The sequence below is a fragment of the Larus michahellis genome, chromosome 6, assembly GCF_964199755.1.
Source record: "Larus michahellis chromosome 6, bLarMic1.1, whole genome shotgun sequence".
Classification (NCBI taxonomy): Eukaryota; Metazoa; Chordata; class Aves; order Charadriiformes; family Laridae; genus Larus; species Larus michahellis.
The window spans coordinates 34,294,674-34,319,159 of NC_133901.1; the positions used below are offsets into that span (position 1 = coordinate 34,294,674).

The 24,486-nt window shown below is 38.8% G+C and overlaps 1 protein-coding gene across 22 annotated transcripts in view; it reads right to left on the bottom strand.

Moving 5' to 3' along the window:
• PCDH15 (protocadherin related 15) overlaps window positions 1-24,486 on the bottom strand; it is a 799,343-nt gene that overhangs the window by 253,442 nt on the left and 521,415 nt on the right. For all 22 annotated transcript variants that reach the window (XM_074589898.1, XM_074589897.1, XM_074589896.1 and 19 more), the window contains 3 exons: window positions 18,904-19,064; window positions 14,570-14,725; window positions 4,260-4,379 (listed from right to left, as the gene is read on the bottom strand). In XM_074589898.1, coding sequence (XP_074445999.1) covers window positions 4,260-4,379; window positions 14,570-14,725; window positions 18,904-19,064 — 437 coding nt within the window. The remainder of the gene's footprint in view (window positions 1-4,259; window positions 4,380-14,569; window positions 14,726-18,903; window positions 19,065-24,486) is intronic.

Below are 24,486 nucleotides of genomic sequence, written 5' to 3' on the forward strand. Positions count from 1 at the left end.
AACCCCACAATAAATAATCTGTACATAACAAAATTCTCTCTGATTCTTTGTATATGCATTATTACTTCCAACCACAAACTGAAGTCTATCCTTCTTCTTGCAGATTTGCCACGCTGAATTTGCAGTAGTACGTTCAGAAAACTTTTCCCTATTTGTCAGCTGAGAATTCCAGTCTTCAGTTTCTACAGTTCAACTTGCCTTCATCTATTTTTTTCTTGCTATTGTAGAAAGTATCAAGTATTATGCACATCATTATACTTACCTTCTCTTTATTTGGCTTTCATGAGGGCAATGAAGTAGTAAACACGTGGAGAACATCAACGCTACACACTTAGGTACCAGTTATGTACATGCTTGTACACTAGTAAATTCAGATTTCAGGGTAAATCATGTGAAATTACATTTGTCCTGCATATTTGCTTAAACAAATTCAGATTGCAAAGGTGTGGCATCAAATGGCAGGAAGGTACTGCTGGGGTGCACACACCTTAAAAGGATTCACTTTGACTAATGACCCATTTTCGGAGGAGGATTACAGGCACAGACACAGGTTTCTGAAGTGAGATTTTGTTCCAGTTCCGTTATCAAATTAATCACATAAAAAAAAAAATCTTTCTGTGCTTCAATCTATGTAGAATATAGTCAACATTTAAGTAGGTTGAATGTGTAATAGCAATACAAAATTCCAAAATCTCTCCACAGAAAACACCGCAGAAGTAGAGTACTATCCTCCCCTTAGATAAGGAAGACCTTTTTTCCTCTAATAGTTGGAACATCTGCTTATATTGCAGTTTGTTTTCCAGCAAATAAATGATAACGATTGCTAAATTCACCATGTTGCAGACACTTCTGGCATGCAGGAAAAGAGAATTGGAAAGTACATCACAGACTCTGCTAAATAACTGCAGACACTGTTTGCTTATCTCTCAGTTTGGCACTCATCTTTTTGGAGAAAAAAATACATAGTTCCCACTGAAAAAAAAGTAAAATAAATTGATTACCATATTTATACCGAGGCAAAACAGGAAACTAGAACAGACTCTTACTGTTGGAAGAAGGAAGGACCAAGGAGGGTTGGGTTCACTGCTTTTGTCCCCCCTCTTCCTTTCTTTTAATGGTATTTGCACAAAACAAGCAAGCAGGTTGTGACCTATGCGACTAATGGGTAATATCTTTGACTGCTGTACAAGACGACTCCATGTGCGCGCGCATGCACACATATATGTGCCACTTCTAATTCACAAGGAAGATCCTCCTAACTACTTTAGCCCATTTATCTCTGATTTAAAAGGCCAGAAACATCTGGAAAGGACACTGCAGCTGAGAAACAGCCAAGGCACCCCCAAAATAACCGCCTTGTCCTTGGCAGATCTTGCCATGAGGATGCACTTAAGAGGAACTGTACAGTCTAAACTGTTAGGAAAGTTCAGCACAATTTCAGCAAAAAACTTTAACCTCTTCCCAAACTGCTTTTATCTGGAGCCCCCTCTTGCTCCAACACAGCACAGAAACGCAGTTGTTCGGTGGTGATTTAAGCTTTAACTTCCAAACATAGGTTTGTGCCACAGCTCCTGGAGGTATCACATCAGATCAACACTGTGATCCCTCTGTAAACTCCATTTATTTCTGCTGCAACCCAAACTGTAATGAAGCTCCAGGGCAATTAAAAGATGTGCACAACACCATCACATCTCAGTAGCATTTCCATCCTATACTGAAATGAGCCAGTGCATGCTGGAAGCCAGGAATATCAAGACACTGTTTTGTCACCTGCTTACTCCAAGAGAACAAAACTGGTTCTCCTTTCACTTCAAAATAGAGACAACAAAATGCTTTTGTACAGCAGTCTTCATAATTCCGGACATTTTTAGGCCCACAATCTTGAACGCGGGCCAGTGAATTTAAAATGGGGAAAGTCACTGGGATAACAATTCAATTTACTCCCCAGAGTGATACGTGAAAAATCAGTACAGCAAAAGCATTATGCATATTCCCTAACTCCAGATAAACTCAAAATGTTTAATTTTGAATCCTCACCAGACAAAATCCAATGAATCTCAGTAAAATTAGCTAGTAAGGACAGAGTCCAGAACTTGTTTTGAGGATGCCTTTGTCTTCATAACCTTCAAGTATAATTAGAGCCCTCAGAGATCTAAACATCTACTCAGCATTAGGAGACAGAATCTTTTTGGCAAGTTAATTGACTTGATCCTTAGCTTTTAACAGCTAAGAGAAGTTTTATAGCATTCCTTTAAGTGATAGCTAGAGCCCAGCCCTATGCCAAGTATGATTTGCATTCATTTTTCTACTTGGCTTTTATATATCTTCCCTATGAAACAACACAATAATTAAATTAAATTGAATTTCTAGAAAAACACCTCTTGGTTTTTACAGAGTTTTTTCCAAATGCCTAAACTACTCTCCAATGAAGCTTATGAGCTATTATCAGTCTGCTTTTATCCAAGGCGGAAGACTGTATCATAGGTGCCAAACACTACATGCATCTTCATCACACAATAGAGATGGATCCTAGAAGCAGGAAAGGTTGAGAGGTTGAGGTTGTTTGGTTGTTTTCTTTTCTTTTTTTTTTTTTTTTGTGAATTTGAAACTGTTTGTCCATTCCTGTCGCTCCTTCCTGCCTTCTGTTTACTTTTCAAATATTTGTGGTAGCAGAATAGCATTTTTTTATAACACTGCCATTATGCAAACACATAAAAGATGGTGTTAGCATAGCATTTTAGTACTCACTATTTCCACAGAAAACCCTTGCCTTTGTTTATAAAGTTTAGGAGAGAAACTCTTCAGTCATACATACTGCCAGTACAAAGAGCAGCTGAGAACGTAACACGATGAACCCACACACTGTGCGCTAATGATTTTATTCATTGAAGTAGTCTCACTGAAGTATGTATCATAACTTGAGACTGCTCAAGTCTGCACAATCAATTTAATCTCTCAGAAACGACTGCAAACATTTAAAAAATGAAATAATTCCAAACATACATAAAATACAGAGTCAGCAAATTTCCTATCCCCCCAAAACTTAACATCACAATTCCACTTTCGTCAAAAAAACATTGCCTCTTTGCAAAACAATGCTCCCCAGAAAACATTGTGGCTTAAGGTGTTGCAAAGTTTCTCAAGAAATCATCTCTATCTAAAGATATGTAACCATAGTAGCCATGCAAAGATCAACAACGATCCCAGTGAAAAGTAAAAAAAGTAGGCTCTTATATCATTAGTTTACACTCCTAAAAAGTATAAGCACTAAGTGTAACTCTGTCGATACTTAAACTGTTGTTGACTTCAATGGAAATAGGACCGAAGCCCTTATGATGTGTACAGCTTAAATAGTGCAAATTGAAACAGAGCTTGTGTGCCTACACTTCTAATTAAACTGAATATCAGATTGCTGTTTTCCCACAAAACCATTTCTGCTCAAATTCCTCTGAAGTAAAGGTAGGGAATTTCAATGAGAGGTTACTAAGTCTATATACTCTATGCTTTCACCCAGAAAATCTTTAACATCTATGTCATCTTCAGGATGAACACATAATCATGTTAACCTGCTTAATAAATTACCACAACAGCTGATCCACAGTAACTGTGCTCCTAGCCCATGGCAAAAGATAGCCTGCTTTGTAAAAAACAATTGCTAAAATTACTTTGAATTTGCTACAAAAATGCGTATGGGACACTTCACACATCATGTACATCATGTACAAAACCTTGTTATAATAGAGAAATTCACACATCGGACCCTAAAGAGAATTAATGCTTTAAGCTTTTTGTCTCTAAAATTATGTGTTTGCAAAGATAACAGGTAAGGACACTAGTGATTTATTTTAATAATATATATCTCTCTTTTTTAAAAAACAGTGATCTTTAAATATAAATAACTCTAATGTCTCTTCTGAGAGTAACTTAGCCATGCCTGTGACTATCTCTCAGCTGTGAATCCATTAGGTATAAATGCGTAGGAATAAATACAACTACCTATCACAGACTAAAAAGGCATGCCAAAACCAAGATGAAGTGTGTGAACAACACTGGAGAAGACAGGGGATTGTTAATGATTGATACTGAAGTAATGCAGCTGCTAACAGCATGGCATGAAGGTACATTCAGCTGTGTTTACACGGCAAGCAAGGTTCATAAGCAGAGAAGGAAAGAATTTCTTTATGAAGTCCAACAGTAACCTCTTGTTCATTTGCTGTTTCACACCTGAAAGAAAAAAAAAAAAAGCTAAACGCACTTACCTTGTCATTAGGATTGTACTGGATGACATACTCTATTTGGCCATTTGGGCCATCATCAATATCTGTAGCACCATTGTTTCCAGAAAATCCTGTAAAGATGGTCGTTCCAACTGGAGTTAACTGCAAGAAGAGATACAGACAGATACCCATTAAAACCTTAAGATATATGAGAATATTCCATAGTTCTGGTGCAAGGTTAACATTCTTTCCTCCCCTTTGTTTGGCCTGGAACCTGATGTGCGAGCAACTATTTAGACACGATGTACTCAGACCCTACTTCACTGATACCAAGCATCACATACAGAATGAAAGCAATCTCCATTTTTATTCCACAGATTGTCTGCATCAGGACAGAACCCCATTTGTTTTAAAAAAGATGAAAAAAAAGTATCTTAGAAATGAAAGAATTAATGAAATAAATATAAACAGATTTAAAAAAGGAAAGCTGCTTTTTCAGACTCAGTAAGGAAAATAAAGATGAGCTGCAAAAGTAAACAGAACTTATTTAACAGTGTCTTCATGACAATTTGAATAGCGCCAGATAAATACTATTACATGCAAACACAGACACCCAAAGAGCTTTATGGCTTTAAACAAACACAAGAACAATGCTGTTTCTCCAATATTTTGTTGGCAGCAATTGAATACCCATAAAATTATATTTTGAAAATGAATCAATTCATAATTATCCTAGCATAGATAAATAACATGAAATCAAGACCCATTGAGAGCAAGGACAGAAGCCCAACTGACTTCCTGGGAGTCATCATTTCTGAATTTTAATAGCCAGAAAACTTTGTGAGCAATCAACCCTAAAGAGAAAACCAAATGAACAAACAGTTCTGGATTCAACTTAGACATTGCTCCTAGCCATGCCTCCCGCTGCTGCTCTCATCACACCCACATTTTTGGCCCTTGAATTCACAGGGAGCACCGAGCCCTCTTCTTTCCTCCAAATTTTACATTAAGTTGTTGCACATCTTAAATCTGTAGGGTCTAAAAAGGTTTGAAAGGCTGTAAAAATAGAAGGTGTCAAAGGACAAAGAGTTATTCCAACATTTGTTGCAAGTGTGGATGCTACTTCATTTTCATATTTTTTAGTTCACACCATAAAGCAAATAATTAACTGCCCATTTCCTCCTGTAGTCATCCTTTCTGGTATGGTTTTATTTATAAAGCTGCTAATTACTTTAAGAGTTTAATGGCTGACGGAGTTCTCAGAGAAATATTTTCAGGGCCGAGACTACAGAATCTTCGAAACAGAAACCAGCAATTCAAAGCCTTTTTTATGATAAACTGTGTGGGGCTTAATTTACAATACTTACATTATCTACACTTACACCACAATAACTATATATGTTTATGTTTTGCTACAAACTTGACTTGCTTATTATTGGCATAGATAGTAGAAGTGCCACATGCGGGTGTAGGAAGTTGACTGTTGCCTCATACTGACTAACTGCGAGGTAATTACCTCACGGAGAGTCTCTGCCTTGTACCTCTGGTACAGCAGCAGCCTTTCAAGAAGTCAGGAGAGCAATGGCCTCAGAAACATGAGCCTTGCCTGACGGTACAGAATCAGACTCCACTGTCATAAACCAAGGAGGGTTTGGTTAATGACAAAATGGGAAGAAGGGGTTTTTCCTCACGTTTTTGTAAGGGGACAGAAGAACAAAGCAACCTGAAAACGAACTTGAAAAATTCAGAGGAGGGTTTGTAGTCTTTTTTCCCCCCCCCTAATGGTGGGCTGCCCTTGGCTGGCTGCAGACACTCACCCAGGCACCCTCTCACCCCACTCCTCAGCAGCACAGGGGAGGGAAATCAAGAGGCAAGACAGGGAGATCACTGACCCATTACTCTCACTGGCAGAACAGGTTTGATTTGGGGAAAATTAATTTAATGTACTGCCAATTGAAAATATATTTGGCTGGTGACAAACACAGGCAAAACAGCACCCCTTTACACAAGCTTCACTCCTTCGCTCCCGACTCTTCTCCTCCTCACAATTTTGTCCTCACTCCTTGCTGCCTGGCAGCATTTTCCCCTTTCTTAAATCCATTTCCCTCAGGCACCACCGGCCTGGCTGAGGGGCCAGGCTGTGCCCTCTGCTGGGGCCCTTGGCTTGGAACTGGCTGGAACCAGCCGGAACCGGCTGGAACTGGCTGTGCCCAGCCTGGAGCAGCCCCGGCCTCTCCTCACAGAGCCCCCTCAGGGCTGGAGGCCCCCCCCCCTCAGGGCTGGAGCTGCACCAGCGCTCACAGCTGAAGGACACCCAGAGCTCTGGTGCTGTTCAGAAGCAGGTAAACGCTCCGTTTCCACTGAAGTCAGCCAACAGCTACGCTCAGCAATAGTCATTTGCTCTATTTCACCTGTATCAGGGTCTTGACAGGGTGCAGATAAATGATGGCTAACATAAAAAGGCTCCAGCACTGTAAAGCACATCATTAAGTGATAACAAAAGAGACAGTTGTAAAAAGGAAATAGCGGTAAACACCAGAATTACAATTGCGTGTTCTTACTGTAAAAGTCAAAAGCTGAAGTCTTGGATTTAGTGTATTACATCCAAGATAACTGACTGCAGACTTCATGAATCTAATGCAGGTCTATGGTATCTACATTTTCTTTTACACAATACAAATGATATTAGAAAGGGCACTGAAAAAAATCCCCTGCCACTCCCTCTTCCTGAAAGTAAGGAAAAAATTAACTTGTTTCACTCAACTTTCCAGCCTGCCCAGGATCTCACATCAGAGATTACCACAGCCTTTGGAAAAATTCAGATGAGCGCTTAACTGAATGCCTCAAACTCCACTTCTAATCATTCAAGAGGCATTCAGCATATTCGATACACAATACTTTTACACTGAGATCTCAACATTGCAATGATTTACTATTAGCCAGCAATATCACTTTTACCCACAATTTGTGAGGGCTTTCTAGAGACAGACTGCTGTCACCACTCACTTTATTGTTGGAACAAAAAGGAGGAACTCAGTTCACCTTATAAAATGTGACTGGATGTAGCATATAGATATACTGTTCTTCATCAACATGAATAATCCCACTGTTCTTGTTTAAACAGGGATTAATTATGTGAGCATCCTATGAGGAACTACATTCCTTGGAAAAAAGGCAGGTAACATGGGACTGAAAGGCATATTCTTCTAGTGAATATCATGGAGGTATCTAAAACACGTATCCAAAAGCTAAAAGCGCAGGCTGAAAGACTGGCTTTGATCTCACACAGACATAAAATGGGCATGCCATTCGAATACAGGCGTGTGCAAGCACAACAAACCGGCTAATCAGATTTTTTGCACTGGTGAAAAGCAGAACATTGATATGATTTTGTATTATATACTATATAATATACGTAATTTCTCAAACCAGTGATCAAATTCATTCTTTAGTAGATGCACACACTCTCTAGACAGTAAAGACTTACCTAGAGTTTAACGCCCCCCCACCATTGCTGTGTCAACTTGTAAGAGAGATTCTGCACAGCGCACATTTTCCCACCATTTCCAACCCAGTTCATTGTCTGAAAAATCTTCCACCACCAAGACTTCTGGCAGTCGGGGGAGGTGGAAATATGTCTACGGAGGGGTTCTTGGCTTCTTTGCTTTTCTACCTTTCAGAAGGACCCAACAATGCCTCCAGAAAGTGTTGCTTCAGCCCCACTTGTCTCCTTCCCATTAGACATGCTTCCTTCAGAGACTGCCTCTTTCGAGAGGAATTTTGCCTCTCCATATTAAACTGTAGTATCTCCTACAGAAGGGGACTGACATTATGTAGTAAACTGTTTGACCATGCTGTGCGTCTCACCTTATGCAAGATAAAATGTTAGGAATTGTAAAGAAAAAATTATAATGAGTGTTAGTAACAGTTTGAGGATAATAATCTCTGTTGGAATTCAATGTGGTGAAAAAGAACCGCAGTGACAAGAAACAAGTAAGATTTCAAAAGAATGTAATTAAACAAATAGAGAGGAAATGCACACAATAAACCTTACTCTTCCACAGTCAACAGCTGTAATGCTTAAAAATTTCCTTCAACGTGATTTATGTCTATTAGAAGTCTAGATGCAGACAGGAACGTTCAATGCTTTCATAAAAAATTTTGAAAATAAATTTTCCTATTATTGCCTATTTACAAAGTTAAAAATGAATAATTTTTCACAGTGGCCCCGAACAACAGAGCAAAGCAAGATCTACAGTTAATCATTCTGAGCTAATATTCTTTTGATGATGTCTACCTGCAGAGATTAATTATTTCAATACCACAAGGAAAAAGATATGAATAATTACACCAGAAGCAATGAACATTCAGCATGAGTTGTAATTCTCAACAGCCCAAAGCCAAACCTTTAAGACAGCTGATGTTCAACAAACACACTCATGTTGCAAAGGATTCCCATCTCTGCCAATTTAAGGCGGGGCGGGGGGGACACTCGAAAAAACAAACCAGCTGGAAAAATAGTGGTCTTCAAGCAGAAAATTCTCATCAGGTATAAGGTTATGTATGTTTAATAAAATAAACACTGACAGTATTCTAGTAACTCCACTACCATTTCAAAAAAAATCCTGTTGTTAAATGCTCATGAGTTTACCAACCCCTCTGTAGCACTCAGGTAAGGCTCCTGAAAAATTAACACAAAAAAAGTCAGTCTTATAAAACCCAGGCAATGCGGAATTAGAGTTGTATTACCCGAGATAAAATTTGTTAAGATAATTTGTGTTTAAGACAAAACACAGACAACCACAATTCTGCCTTAGTAGTACAAGTTTTAGTTTCTAGTCCCTTTGTTACATCATACGTATTTAAAACCCTTGTGGCAGTACTATAGATTTTCCTGTAGAGTGTTAACAGAGTTGTAAAATTCTTTTGAATTTCAACCTAACTATAGAACTTTGTTTTAATATACTGCAATAACTCCTATCTTTAAGTCACTAACACGCATGGTCAAAGTTAGCCCCAGGCTAATGTTGTTTTGTCAGGATGTTTTTCTAAATGAATAATGATGTGAAGTTTTCATATGAATACAAATATATAATACACAAAACAAAGGAAATAACCCTGCGGACTATTTCCAATTATCACAAAAATTTTAACATCGACCTTAACTCATTTTTACTCTTATGAGGAGATTCATAATGCTGTGGACAGCAGTTGGATTTGCTTTTGGATAAGACACATTCCTTGTCTTGAAAAAGCATGAGAAAGGGAAAAGGGAAACTTGCTCCTAAATGGCAGCTCCCCTCTAAAGGGCTTCCGCACTTGTGCTGCACTAAGCTCCTGGTGAGGCCGGAGCCTGCTCTAACACAGATGAAACACCTGAAACCCCATGCTCCTTACAGAGCAGCGGCACTGGGCCAGTTGTGGCCCAAAGGAAAAGAGCCCATTTCTGTCCCAGTGCTTGCCCACGCTCCCTGGTATGGTGCGCACAGCAGCAGCCCCGGAGTCACCATCAGTTTAGTTACTTCAGATGTTGGAACAGCATTACTTAGGAGTTCGCTGAATTACGTCCCAAATCTGTCTCATAACCCAGGCAACTATAAAAAGTCAATAGGTTAATTACAACCTCATTTTCTTGACTATAGCTTACGCGCAAAATGCCATTTAATTTTAAGCAGGTGGCTATTTTGTGTCTGCATCAGCCCCCTACTATGACTATTGAAGACCAGAGACAATGGAAACTATTTATACGTAGGTATGCATACACACTTGTGCACATAAATATATATGTACACATAACACACATGTAGGGTGTTTCCTTTGCTTGCGCACCACCCACCCCAGAAAAGAACCCAAAAAACCATGGTGGGTTTTTTCCTATTAACTAACTCTAATCACAAATTCAATTTATAAATGCTCAGATAATCACACTTAGCTTAAAAAGCACATAGTTATTTTAGGGAAATGGACATTCTATTTTTATACTTTAAACTAAGAAATGGAACTTTAAAACCAATTTTAACTGTAACTTAGTGTGAATACCAGCACTGCCACTCAAAGCAAAGCCACCAAGCATCACAAACATCACAAGCTCCATCAACATTAACAAGTACAAGAATAATCATACTGCAGTTACATATAAAAGTCCACACCTTTAACAGAATAATTAAAATCCTCCTGAAAAAAAGTACTTCTTCAATAAACAAGTAATGATAATTTTTATACTTGGATGCAAGAGAGACATTTTTCAAACCACACATGTGCTGGAGGGGAACATTAATTTCCCTGCACATTTTGATTTTGGATCACCTTATCCAAGGGTCTTCTATTCGTACAAGTGTGTGAATGACAGAAGAAGAAATTTAAATCCCTAAGGATTGTTTGACAATATGCAGAATAGATCCAAATTCTACAGACACTATGCATAAAGAGTTCTCAGGATTTTTAGGATCCAGATGAAGACATCTGAAACAGTAGAGTGAGAAATTATGGTATTTCTCATCTCAGGGCCTGAGATGAGACGTGACGTGATGCAAAAAGGCTATACAACACTTTGTGTAAGGAAGGAAGGAAGGGACCACGGCTTTTTCGTAAGAGAGGCTGCATAGTTACCAGATTAGTAAGTTGCACATATTTTGAAGGATTTGGAAAGTTTGCCTTAAGGCATGGAATTTGCTTTCTTCATGCTCATGCACTCAAGGAGGAATTTAGAGGTAGAAGAAGAGAGAGTGAAGGGAGTATTAACACTCAGAAATACCTAGGCATCTGCAAATAGGTGTTAGTGATAAAATTCTCTACTCCTGAAACAGAAGGATGGCTTTGAAAATCAAGTAAATGCTACTGTGGTGTTTCTGAACTTACACCCATGCGACTTCTGATGCTGACATAGATGCCTATGACAACATGGAAAAGTTTGATACAGATTAGTCAGTATTTCTTGTATTTTAATATATACATGTTCACAAGCAACTGGGAAAGAAAAAAATGGTCAAAAGCTATTACATACACTGCCTTTGGTCTAACATATTTTACAGCAACAAGCAACTGCAGCTTGGGTGAGCTCATTAGGAAAGCCCCGCTTCTTGTTTCCCAATCCTTACGCTCTCCCTTGAGCATCTTCAAGGGCCACTGACACAGCAAATACACTGGATTAGGGGAACTTTTGGTATAACTTAGCACTGACATCCTCCTTTTCTAACCAGTCAAGTGTAACAATTGACATACCTTTTGGAAGAAACCAAAACACTACCCTACCAAATCCATCCCATTCTAAGCCTCCTGGAAAAATATGGGCTTAATTTTAAACCACGTCTTTTTATGTGCAAATGGAAAAGACCCATGTGAAATGAGGATTTATGTTGGTATTACAATTACCCTCACTACTTCTACAAATTAATTTCAGTACATTGTGCACAGTTGAAATATAAAGAATACTTGACGTAAAAACCATTCTATTTCTCCAAAATACAATTTTACCCCTTGACATTTCTGAAACCACCTCATAAAGTAAAATCTAGCTACAGTTATTTGTCTTGTATTACAGGTGCCAATAATTATACAATAATTTTAACTACTTGGGAAAGTCTTAGCCCTAGAACTTCACTCCCTAAAAGACAGCTGGGGGTAATTGCAAGGCTGAAACATATTTGCCCAGGATTTCCTTACAGCAGGTGTACATAGGAAGCATCATGCTATTGGGAGATATTACAAAGTGCAACCACTGTCAAGCTGGTTGGCACAGGAGTTGTAAATCCAGATGTGCAGATGGATTAAATAGTATGAGTGGGAAGTCCACCTGATGTTTTGTATAAAGACCCAGTGCACATGTTCTTCACCCCATGTAGGACAGCCAGGGAGAAGCACGGCAGCTGATAGGAGAAACTGCCAAATACAACCCTGTAAAGCACCTGAACGAGTCAGTCCTCAAATTGAGACAGATGAAATTTCGTGGCTAGAAGAAATAGGTATTTGTGATGCTCACATGGATGGCAGCTGTAAGTAATGACATATACTTGTCCTTTGATTTGCTTTATCTTACTTATGTAATAGAAATTTCTGTACTTCTCAGTTTACAAGCAACCTAAAACCAGAAGACCAGAGGCAATCAAAAAATAACCACAAAAGCCTCATCCCAGCACATTCCTCTTGTTAAACTCACTAGAGGCAGTGCCAATTACTAGCAGAATAAACTATCATTAAAAAATGTAATCACTCACTAAAGCCTTTGAGAAAGTCTGAGATGCTTTGTGAACTTTTTTTTGATTGATTAATGAGAGCATTAACCCACTGGGTACTGCTGAAGGGCACAGTGGTGCCATGTCAGAAGCTATAAGCATAACAATGATAAAATGAAACAAAGCAGCTAATTAAATCAGGAATGCAACTGGTGCAATGAGAAACCTTGCATTATGCCCAATAGTAATGGAAATAAATGATTGCACATACTTGGCACATTGCTAAATTTCTGAATATAAATAATTTTAAATGGTGCGTTTTTCAATCTACCTTTTGGACTTCTTTCTAATTATGGAAAATCCTTGTTTCCTTATTATTACAGCACTGACACACTACCTGCCTTCAGTTTTACTGCACAAATTATGCAGGTCTTGGAAGATCTGGGACCCGCAACGCAGCCCGTACAGGCACTTCAGACTAATGTTTATGTTGTCTTTACTCAAGACCAAAAGCCCTTCTGCAGCAGGCCTGCAAAAACATAGGAATTACAATTACCATGTAAAGGACAACTTGAAAACAATTGAAAAGCATAAGGAGGGCTTTAATGATACTCATCTAGATGGTACTTTGTGACCTCCAAATTCTGGTGGAAAGAAACATCAGCAGATGGATTACCGAATGTTTGTCTGAAGGGAAACAATCTCACTTTAAAAGGTGTCACCAGCCAGGAGACCAGGAAGTTGAGGTAATGGCTTCAACTGGAAGAGGGTAGTTTCAGACTAGATATTTGGAAGAAATTTTTCACCGTGAGCGTGGTGAGACACTTGCCCAGAGAAGCTGTGGCTGCCCCATCCCTGGAAGGGTTAAAGGCCAGGCTGGACGGGGCTTGGAGCAACCTGGTCTGGTGGGAGGTGTCCCTGCCCAGGGCAGGGGGTGGGAACTAGATAAGCTGTAAGGTCCCTTCCAACCGAAACCATTCGACGAAGTTTGGAAAACCTGCATATCCTTATCTCAACTGCAGGTCTCTTCTCAAAAATAATGTGTGGGTTTTGTTTTTTTTTCCTCTGTACTTTTGCCTTCATTAGGCCTAAACCAACCAGCTCTTCAGCTCCTTTCCTGGGGCCTGTGAAATCTCCTGCACATCACCACACGCTTGCACACTTAGAGCAATGTAGTGTGATTGTTACAACACGCAAACACACTGAAAAGCTGAACGTCCTAGACACAAAAAACTATGGAATTTTTTTTTTTTTCTGAAACAGCAAATCAATTCTACTAAAATCAAACAAGATGAAAGCAGTTACTCTCTTTCATAGAAGAAACCACCCAAACCCCAACAGGGACACAACGCACACTACATATTCAACAGATTTGTTTTCTTAAATGCAACTGTAATTCTTCCAGTCTTTACCTGCAGAAGACTGACCCGTCTTTCCATTCTCCTCCTAGTTTCAGCGTGGACATTTCCACTTCTACATCTAAGTTCCCAATTACCCTTCTTATTACTAAATCCCCAGGATACTAACTTACTGAAAACACAGCTTCTTCGCACTGGTTATTAACAGATTACTCAATCCCTACTAGAGGTGAAATGAAGTTGTACCAGCTCAAGAAAGAAATGAAATTTTTCCTTCAAGTAATAAGGAGAGGTATAAACCAAGTAATATGGAGAAGGAAATAAAGTGAAAGAATTCCATTCACAGACATCATTGAATAAAGACAAACAGCAACAAATCAAAACTGCAGTTTGCCAAGCTTCAATACTGTTAATAAAACCTTTTGAACTAATTGCTTTACATCTGTTTTCCATAAATGCATTTGTTTTACTTCCAGGTTTGTTGATACAACTGCATAATGCAGTAAAACATTTTGTAAATTTCACAGAAATCAATGCTTCACTCATTGCGACATAGCTTCACGTTCTAGTGTCTTCTGCAATATTCCAAGCATCCTGATGAAAAGTGTGCTCATCGTCTTACTCATTAAGAAAAAGGAAGAACAGCTTGCATGCTAAAAACTTAAGTATATTGTCTGTGCTGTGTTTTTCCATAGGGACAGGACTGGAAGGGATTTTAAAACAACTGAATTTACTGGATTTTGAAATGGTAAGTGAAAGAGCTGAAAAGCTAGCATTTAGCAATGACACCATACAAAAAAGAAAAAAGTTAAGTGGTTCTGACCTCATTTACTGCCACATAGTATCGCTCCTGCTGGAACTGAGGCGAGTTATCGTTCCTGTCTCTCACCACAATCCGTACTTCGTGGTTGATAATGGTGCCCACCTTTTTGTTAACACACTGAACTTGCACCACGATGGACTGAATGGACATTGGTGGCTGTAAGTGAAAATACATTTTTATAATACATAGTCAAAATCTGAACTAACAGTTAAATTTTCCACTGATGTTAATATCGCTCTCGATTCACTTATAGCCCATCAGCCTGCCCGCGTTACATTTAATACTCCACGTCTGGATTAAAAAACTTCTCTAAGGGTGTCCTGACTACAACCCGTGCTGGCAATATTTTAAGTAGACCTAGATCTCAAAGCTGTATTTTGCAGGCCGAGCTTTGCCTGCTCTACGTGCTAACACAGAAATAAAAATCCCCACAGCACGATTAGCCCTTCACACTTCCTTTGAGAACAAAAAAAAGAGCACATCTTTTGAACATCTTCTGGTTATTGAAAGATTCCTAGAAAATGTCACACATTTTAACCTTTGGTTTATGAATATTGGAATTGAAAGGTCAAGTCAGAAATAAATTCAATATGCTACCACTTACATTTATGAAGTAATTTAGAAACAACTTGGTCACCTTTAAGTGTAGGCAATCCAGAGCCCAGCTGGTTTTACTCCAGTGAACATCAAAATATTCAAATAAATATATCCCCCAAGCCTGATGAATGGCTAAAGGAATTTAAGCTGGAAAGGCTCCTATTACTTACCTGAGTTAATTGAACAGTTCAAAGAAGAATAAAGGAAAAGGCACCTTTGATTGCAAAGGAAATGCAGAGAGGCTGCTATGGAAATAGAGCATTCCAGCACAACTTCTATTCACAACATTCCCACCATCGCAAGTGCCAATTTACATATTTGAAGCAACAGCCTAGCATGTAAAGTATTGACAGCAAGTCTATTTGGATTTTGTATCTAACACTCAGCAGAGAGCAAGCAAGCATAGGAAGGGACAAAATGAAAAAAAAAATAAATCTGTATTTATTAACCTCAAAGTCTTCAAAAGAATAAACAACTCAAACCCTTAATTTAAAGATGCCTATACCATACTATTCTGTAAAGTAAACACAAACAGGTTTTTCTACTGAGATTCTGAGACTTACAATTATACCATAATTATACATCTATGTAATTACACTTTCACTTATTCTAAATGCTACGATTTCTTTGATTGATTGATTTTTTTCCAGTTTTGCTACAGTGGGTTTTAGAACCATATGGCTTTCTTTACCCTTCAGACTTTGTCACTAATCAAAGAGTCAGACAACTTGGGAAAAGAAGGGGGTTTTATGGTGGTGTTGAGATCTAGTGAAATATCTATTCTTCCCTAAACATTCACCCTCAACTTTCTCCACGATGAACTACAGCATGAGCTTTTAACTAAAAGTCCATTCTCTTTGCTGTAAAAATCTGCAGCCAGCTATGTGGTTCTACTCTTACAGAGGGAACTTCTAGCACAGGTAGGAACGTACCAAATATCACCTGTAACTTAAATTAAGCCTCTAACATTATACTCTCCATTTATTTTTCAAACTGGGATTCTTTGCAAAAGATCCAAGACTTTTTAGGCCACCATTAATAAACTTCAAGTGCCACTGAGTTTATCTAGATTTATCAGCAATGCCCAAGAAAAACATAGTTTTTCACCTATGGTAAAATGTGAGGGAGTATAAGGACCAATATTATTTTGACATATGTACAATTTCTGCTGAGTCAGTGCTGAGATTTAAAATCAGGTCTTTAAACTCATCAATCTAGGCATTTATAGACAATAAACATAAATACATAATAGCACAATGTAACAAACTGTTTATGATACTGGGGACAAATTATCCCAACACCTTTTACGAATTCCTCTTACCTTCCGTTCTGATTTATCGCAATTCATCCTTTCTAAGTACCTAAAGTTTTGGAAGAAAAGTCTGGAATTTTCTTTTTATCTGATTTTGTTTGGAAAACATACTGTCACTCTTAGTAAAATCAATCAATGGAATCTAATAAGATTTTCTTCCAAGAAAAGTAATAAAAAAGAACAGGATCAGGCTAACTGAATCAGCAGGGAGTTGACAAGCAGGCGTATCGGAGAGAAAAATGGGAAGAGTATCCAAATATATTGAATGCAATCATATATGCACCATTTGTGAATCAGAGAGTACAATTTTCACTCTGTAATAAAAAATTGAATTTTAAGGTTCAACTTAATAAACCCACCGGTTTTATTGGTACTACTAAGTTTCACGCGGTTTTAACTTGAAAGATGAGAAAAATAGTTTACTTTTTTGTTAAATTAAATAAAAAAAAGAAAAGATAAAAGGAACCACACAGACTCTCAGACTCTTGAATGATTTTGCATTTTAGGGGTTAGTATAGCTCTGGTTCTGAAGGCTGGACGCAGCCTTTAGGTAAGAGCCATATTAATCAACTCCACGACATAAATTTCATATTTCTAGTCAATCAAGTGGGGGTTTTGCGGGTTGCTTTCATTTTCTTTGGCTTGTGACTTATGGCAATTCACTGAGACCACAGAAGGCGGCTACAGCGGGGCTCACACCCAAAATCTTAAATACCTTAATTCTCAGATTTTCTTTTCATATCCCAGTAAACTTAAATAAACACAAATGAGTAATTTTACCCAGCGCTACAGGACTAAGGATAAGCAGTGTTACAGTTCCTAGTAAAAAATGAGGAAATAGCCCCTTTAAATACCAATGTAAAAACACCGATATTATCTATATATAATTAGGAAAATGTACACCCTCCACTTCCTTCCTTATGACTTAAGTCTACTTCTTGCAAAGAGCATCACTGTAAAGTGTCTGTATGTATTCATAATAATGTAAAGTATTTGTGAGTTTAGTTAGACTGTTACTAAGATCAGAAATCAAATAATTTGACAAGGTTGTTTTAGTAAAGCATCTAGTTAGATTCAGGTAAAGCAGCTCAGATGAAAAATCCTATAGAGAGAAAAGTGTCACTAAAAGAGGCATTGAAAAAATTATTACTGCTAATCCAACAGGAATTAATTTTCTTTCCTAATGACATATGGATATGCAGACTTGTGCGTGGTGAAGAATTGAACCTGCGCTTCCTAGAGGGGTTCTTAAGCCTCACCTCCCATTTGGGGCTCTTGCTTTTTGCTCTGATTTAAAATAAACCTGAAAAGCCAAAGGTGTTCCAGCGCCTGCCTGTCTCCTCAAAGGCAGCCGGCCCTTTGGCACCTGAGGAAATGCCGACTCTGACGATGCACCAAAAAGTCTTTTGCCACCATGTCCCTTCTGCCATGTGTTGCACTGCACACCTTTGCTTCACACATGAAAACACTTTGTGAATTAAAACCAAATTAAGAACAGCTGAATTCAATTAGCGCTTTTAAACTAAAAATGGAAATGAAGAAAAATTTACGTGGTGTTTCTAGTACTTATGAATGTATCTCAAAACACATGAAGACCATAAATTAATCAATCAAGCTAATACAAAACAAACTTCCATGCACTCCAAGGAGAAATCCTGCTCTTTAAAGCACTCTTTCCACGTTGATCACAGTCACTTTTGAATCAATTTTCCTTTCAGATTCTGATGAACTGCAGCAATGCTGCAACACTGTGAGAAAACATCTCTATTTTTAAAGCGTTCCTCTTCAATGCAATTAGCATAGATGAGAACATTCCTATTTATTTTGTGCTTTTAATCTATTTTTTTAATAAAAATCAAACTTAGCCTGAAAATATTTCTTTAATCCTATTAGGAATGAGCATTCCACACAGATTTTATGCTGCCTTAAAAAAAGAATCTCGACTAGCAGATTCTCCATTGAATATGCCAAGCTTCGTAAGCAAATTGTAATATTCCTAATTCCTTTGCTCACTCTCACATCTTGTAAGTCGATGTACAGAGTTAGAGTAGGCTTTTAATAAGTGTCATGGGACATGAGGTCAGCAGCGCTTCTTCCCAACAAAAGCAGCACAGCAGAATAAAAATGTTTTTAATTCAGTAAACAACTCAAGTTTGGCTTCCTATATATTTTTTGCCAACCCACGCATCTATTTGTTCGGTCTTTATTGTTGTGTTCATTCACACGTAATAATTATGCACACGGTCAAGTTTCTGCATGCTCCCAATAAGTCCTAATAAAGAATCAAATTAACTCTGTTCACATCCGTCTGGGGACAAAAGACAGACGCAGCTATTATATTCTTGTGTTTATGGTCTTTCTATGAGCATACACAGATTTAGAAATTAATGGAGAAAAGAAAACAAACAGCAAAGTCCCCACTTACATCTCTGTCCAGAACTCGGCCAGTGCTATTTAGGTATAACCTCTGGCTGATGGGATCGAGGATCACCCAGTAATCTACGTTGTCCTTTAAGGAGAGTTCGATGGTGGGGTCCGGCCCTCCTGCAGTCCCTTTGATCAGCATGTTGTCAACCAGGATAGTGCCTGCAAAAACAATAAACACACAAGGGAGAAATTTATACGGGCATCTCCATTTTTATGTATTTTCCTAACAACTGCAACACTAAAAATACTGTTTTCTAACTAGGTTTCTGGTATTTTCTGTTTTGAGGGGTATTTAAAAAGTCTGAATCTTATTATCTGCAATGAAAAACTGCCTCTGACACTGAAGCTATTTCAGACAATAGTAGAAGCAGCACTTGCAACACACAATAATTTATGTTGACGATAAGACCCATCGTATAAAGATATCTATTTAACATTATGAATTTTTTCTCCACTGAGCAGTCATCACCCAATCTCACCTCAAACAAATGAAGGCACTCAAATAACAACCAAAACCAGAATAAAATTTTCCACAGCAAGAGTGACACGTCAAGGTGAGGGGGGGAAAAAGAACAGTTACGTAAAGCTCTCCAGGAAAAAAGAGGTTTTATACCTTGAGTTGCTCTGCAACAGTGAACCATATTGCAGCATAAAGAAATTACACCTCTACCTACCAAGACAACGGTAGCACTTAATTAGGACCAGCCATCTATTCAACATATATAACATGCTTTTTTGTTTTCTTGTCCCATCCTGTCAGTGAGAAGCCTTGCCTAACAGCTCTGTTAGTTCACAGTACCCCCGATGTACAGAATTTCCTGTGTAAAACACTCCAACTCACTTTCCAAATGTCAAGCATTACTAACTACCCTAAACCTTGCACTCTGGTGCCTCAGATTTGCATGCAGAGGGTATATTAACACTTCTTTAACATTTCATTATTCTGAAAAATTAACACTACCCAGTTTTCTCGACGCTGAAATATTAAAAGAAATGATCTTTGTTCAAGTTCATCAACAGTTACGAAGAAAATCCTTGAACGTCACTAGCTGCAGAACATTTAAATTTGTTAAAAACATTTATCACGTAACCTCCTGTATTAAGGGCCCAAATAATTTATTCAAAAGTCAAGAGTAAAGTTTCTTTACACCTTAACTTTGTAACAACAGCAACTCTGTATAAATACATTCATCTGGGGGCAGGGGGGTGGTTCTGGGTTGAGCCAATGCTTTTTCTGGATAAGACAGTAAAACTAATTACTGGTCTTAATCACAGTAAACTCTTTTACAGTCCTATCGAGGAAAACACCACAGTAAGGTTTTTTCAATCATTCATTTTAAAACTACTTTTTATAACACAATAGAGATGACGGAAGGAAATACTGCCAAACATCGATAACTTTGCATCAAACACCGGTTTCAAGTCAGAGGAGCAATACCTTCTTAGCCACATGAGAAACACAGTTGCTGCCCGTGTGTTTTACAGTTATCAGCACCGTTTCTTGCGCAATACTGTCTGTACACCCCAACCGGCACACAACTTTGGAGCCATCACCACTACTTTTAACATAAAGAGGATTTCACCAGGAAGAACAAGCCGATTGTCAACTCTGTGACAGCTTGAAGTCTTTATGTCTAGTCACCAATGCCTCTAAAATCTGTAAAATCCACCAGCTTCTGTATATTGCCCTCATTATTGTGCCTCAATGATGATGTAAAGAAAGGTCAGTAGTACAAGTTTGAGATCACTTGAACAGAAGGTGCCCCAAGAAAAGCCACCCTGGGAAGACAAAAAAACCCAACAGGGTAACAAACCCCACAGCCACCCTAAAGGCTTCAGTTGTTCTGATTTCCTCTAGTCTTGTTCAGATCTGAATGCTACATCTCTGCCAGCACTAACGCCAACAGAAGGCTCTACAACTCCACTGGCATGACTCTCGAGGGAACTAAAAATCTGCAATTTCCACCTGTAAACAGCAGAGCAGTAGGCGTGTCTATAAGGTACTGCTTTATAGAAAATACTACATGTACAAATTCTTGCTGGAAAAGGGGGAGCTGAAGGGATGAAAGAACTGGGGCAACTGAAGGAACCAGATGACACAGAAGAGGGAATAGGAGAGGGTTGTGAAAGTAATGGAAAACTATACTGCAACAGACAATTAGGAAATAGGGGAGGGAAAAAGCAGCAGCAGCAGCTTCTGACTTCTCTCCCATGTTGAAGGCTAGTAGGTCCATGAGGAGTAGAGGGACCACAGCACAAGTTACCAGGACACAGAGCTACTGCAGCTGCCCACCAGTACAAGACTTTAAGACACTTATGCAATCATGACATATAAAGAGAGTTTCTTCCTTTCCTCAGAAAATTAAGTGTTTAATAAAAAAGAAAAAAAATAGAGATTTTCCTCTAATGAAAACTGGCCCCTGGCTTCTACAAAACTCAAGATTATAAATATAATCCAGCATTAGTAGGTTCTGGTTGAAGCGACAGTAGCAAAGGGTTCAGTCCCTTCAGGTTTAGCAGTCGCACTGTAGAGAAACCCAGCGTATGCAGCACTGAAGGAATGAGACCAAGAATCGTGGCAGAGCTCTGCTAACAGAAGAGTCAGTGGGGCCGTGCCGCTGGGAGCGTATCTGTTACCCTTTCCATGAACCGCATACAAGTAATCAGAGGAAAAAATGCATACCTCAAAGGCACGCATAAATTCCTCACGGCACAGTGTGCATTTGGAAGCAGCAAGACACAAGGGCCATAATACCACAAGCATTTTCCACATGTTAAGGATTGCAAAAAAAGAAAAAAAGAAGTTCAATTTTAGACTGAAGCATCTACAGCAAGAGGAAAGTGCTGCAAAACAAGTCAGCAGTGGTTGTAACAGTGTCCGTGTGGGGGCATACACCAAATATTGTACTACCTGGCGTCTACAGGCAGCTTTGGTTCAGGATAGGTGATGTACACCACAGGTTGGTGCTCTTTGTCGAAGGAGGCTTCGTCCTCCCTTGCCTAGTTTGTAGAAGATTGACTTTTGCCAAACTCAGCCTTCTGAGAGGGCTAACAAGCTCACACAAGTCAATTTGCAATTAACCCGAGAATAAATGATTGCAGTTACATACTTTAAAAAAATATATATTTGGTCAACTTAAAATCTTGATGTGATGATGGATTTTGTACAGCCTCCAGTAAACCACTGCGACTTAACTGACCTCACTGCCCCGAATTCTGCATCTCATTCCGCTCCCCTCTGTTGCACTCTGTAACAGCTATCTGCTTGATTTAACAAAGCGCTTCCGTTCGGGTGGTTTTGATACAGCGACTCTTTTGTTCTTAAAAATGGACTGGTTTTTCTTCAGACATTCATGAGGCACTTGTACTCTCTCTTCAAGAGACAGCAGTTTGTAGATAAGCATTTTAATAGCCACCCTTAAAATACTATTCTTCTAATTTACAAAGAATCTGACACTGTCGGTCTTTTTTTTTTTTTTTCTGTTCCCTTTAGATGTCTATTGTCTTGTTCCTTATGTCCTGCCTCTGTCCTTGGCCTGAAGCGCCAGGGAGGTAACCTACTGACAATACATCTGAATACATGTAGTTCGATGCAAGTACATCAACAGTCTGTCCATTAACTCTCCATCCATGTGAGCACAACAAACACGTCCCTCAGTGCTTGCAATGCACTAATACAATATGTTTAGACAATTTGCTTTTGTAAGAAGCTCAAACAACACTCTAGCTGAAGTGGAATCTTTTACCTTGTTATAAAAGTTGCATCCCTTTTCCTACAATTATACTGCAAGTTCAGTTTTACAGTACTGGGGGGGATGAGGGGCTGGTCAAAGCCTGAGGGCACGTGACCAGAATGCTGCCACCCGTGGTGAGGAGAGAGGGGGTCCATGAAGCTCCATGTTTCTTGTACTCAATTTCTGGGACGCTACACTCAAACACCCAAATGTTCAATAGCGTTTCAGCACAATATATTCCCTGCACTTCTGTCCTACATGCGCAAGCCATGGAAAAGGGCACCAGGGACTACGATCAGTGATACTTTTTCCTGGCCAATTAAAAAAAAAAAAGACTGATGTGAAAGTTTGATGGCACATCAACACAAGTAGATTTTAAGAACAGCTTTTCGTCTTGTGTGGAGGCCACAATTTGGCTGCTTTTCCACCTTCACCCAAACCTGATCACCACTGAGATGCCTTATGGAAAGACCGTGCCGATTTTCAAGGGGTTAGGACAGAAGAAGCCTCAAGGAATCAAAGCCAAGCAAGTTGTTTGGCTAAAAAAACAACAAAAAGGTCAGAAACCAACCGACCGTACAAGAAAGGAAAGATCTCTTATTTTCAGGGGTAATAATATTTCTTCTGAAATTAATGACATTTACTCAGAAATGTTATCTGAGCTTGTTTGGAATAATTCAACAAATAGCTACAAAATAAGACAACAAAAATAAAAATCATAAAGCGCTGTAAATATTATAAGAATAATTACGTGCTAAACTATCCCTTTGAGAGGAATCCGGATGCTGAAAATCTTCATTAGACTGAAATAGTAGGGGGAAGGGTTTGGTTTTCCAGATCAGTCTCGGCAGAAGGTGAGCTTTTTATGGGAAGGGCTTTATTATGAGGGACTTGAGTGCAAAAGCCATGAAATACGGAATTTGCAGTTCATGCTCTACTAAAGACAGCAGACCCTCAGTGCTCAGTGAGGACTCACTTCTTAAATGATTTAATACGTCTTGGGATTATTTTAGTTGAATGTTTCAGCAGAGCTCTTTTTTAAGGAGTCAGTGATTTACGACTGGTCTGGGAATAACCCTTATGCCGGCACATGAATCAGAAAACAGTATTCTAGCAGAATGACACCCGCAGCACTTTATTTTTAGGAGTTAAGAGGCAGTCGCGGTTTCTCTTTCTGCCATCACTGAGCTCAAAGCGTGTGCACATCCCACCTCTGATTGCTTTATCAGAGGGAGGTCAGGGCTTCAGGAAGGTCTCCACGTGCCAGTCCCACCTTCGTCTGCTCAGGACCATTAAGAATGTGCTGCAGAACCCGAGTTCCACCTGCACAAAGCCCATAGGGTCCCCTCCACTTGGTCACTCCGGAGCAACACTTACAGAGTGTCCAATACGCCAGATTTCTTTCAGACAGTGCAAATGCTCATTAGAAAAAACACCTATATCTCTGTACCGCTCTCCTCCACCTGCTGTAAAGCAATTTGAAAAAGGGGATTATTTTCTTATAGAAAGGCATTAGATGGATCAGTTGAAATGGTAGTTGCTTTTTTGATATTCTACAGAGTTTTCATAGCTAAACCTGGATCATAAACTTATTTTTCTACATTTGAAGATGTATGTCTGTAGAATAGGATGGATTAAACATCAATAAATTAGAAATCAATAGAAAATAAAAGCCTTATTGCAGAAGTAAATTCTCAACATTATCGTGAACTTACTTAGTCCCATGCTGCATGTTCATACACAAAACCAGGATAATTCTACAAAGCCACCTCCTGGATCACATACTTCCTATTCTCCTCCTCACATCATCAGTAGGGATCCCTGACAAGTTCCCAAGGTTGTTTTCA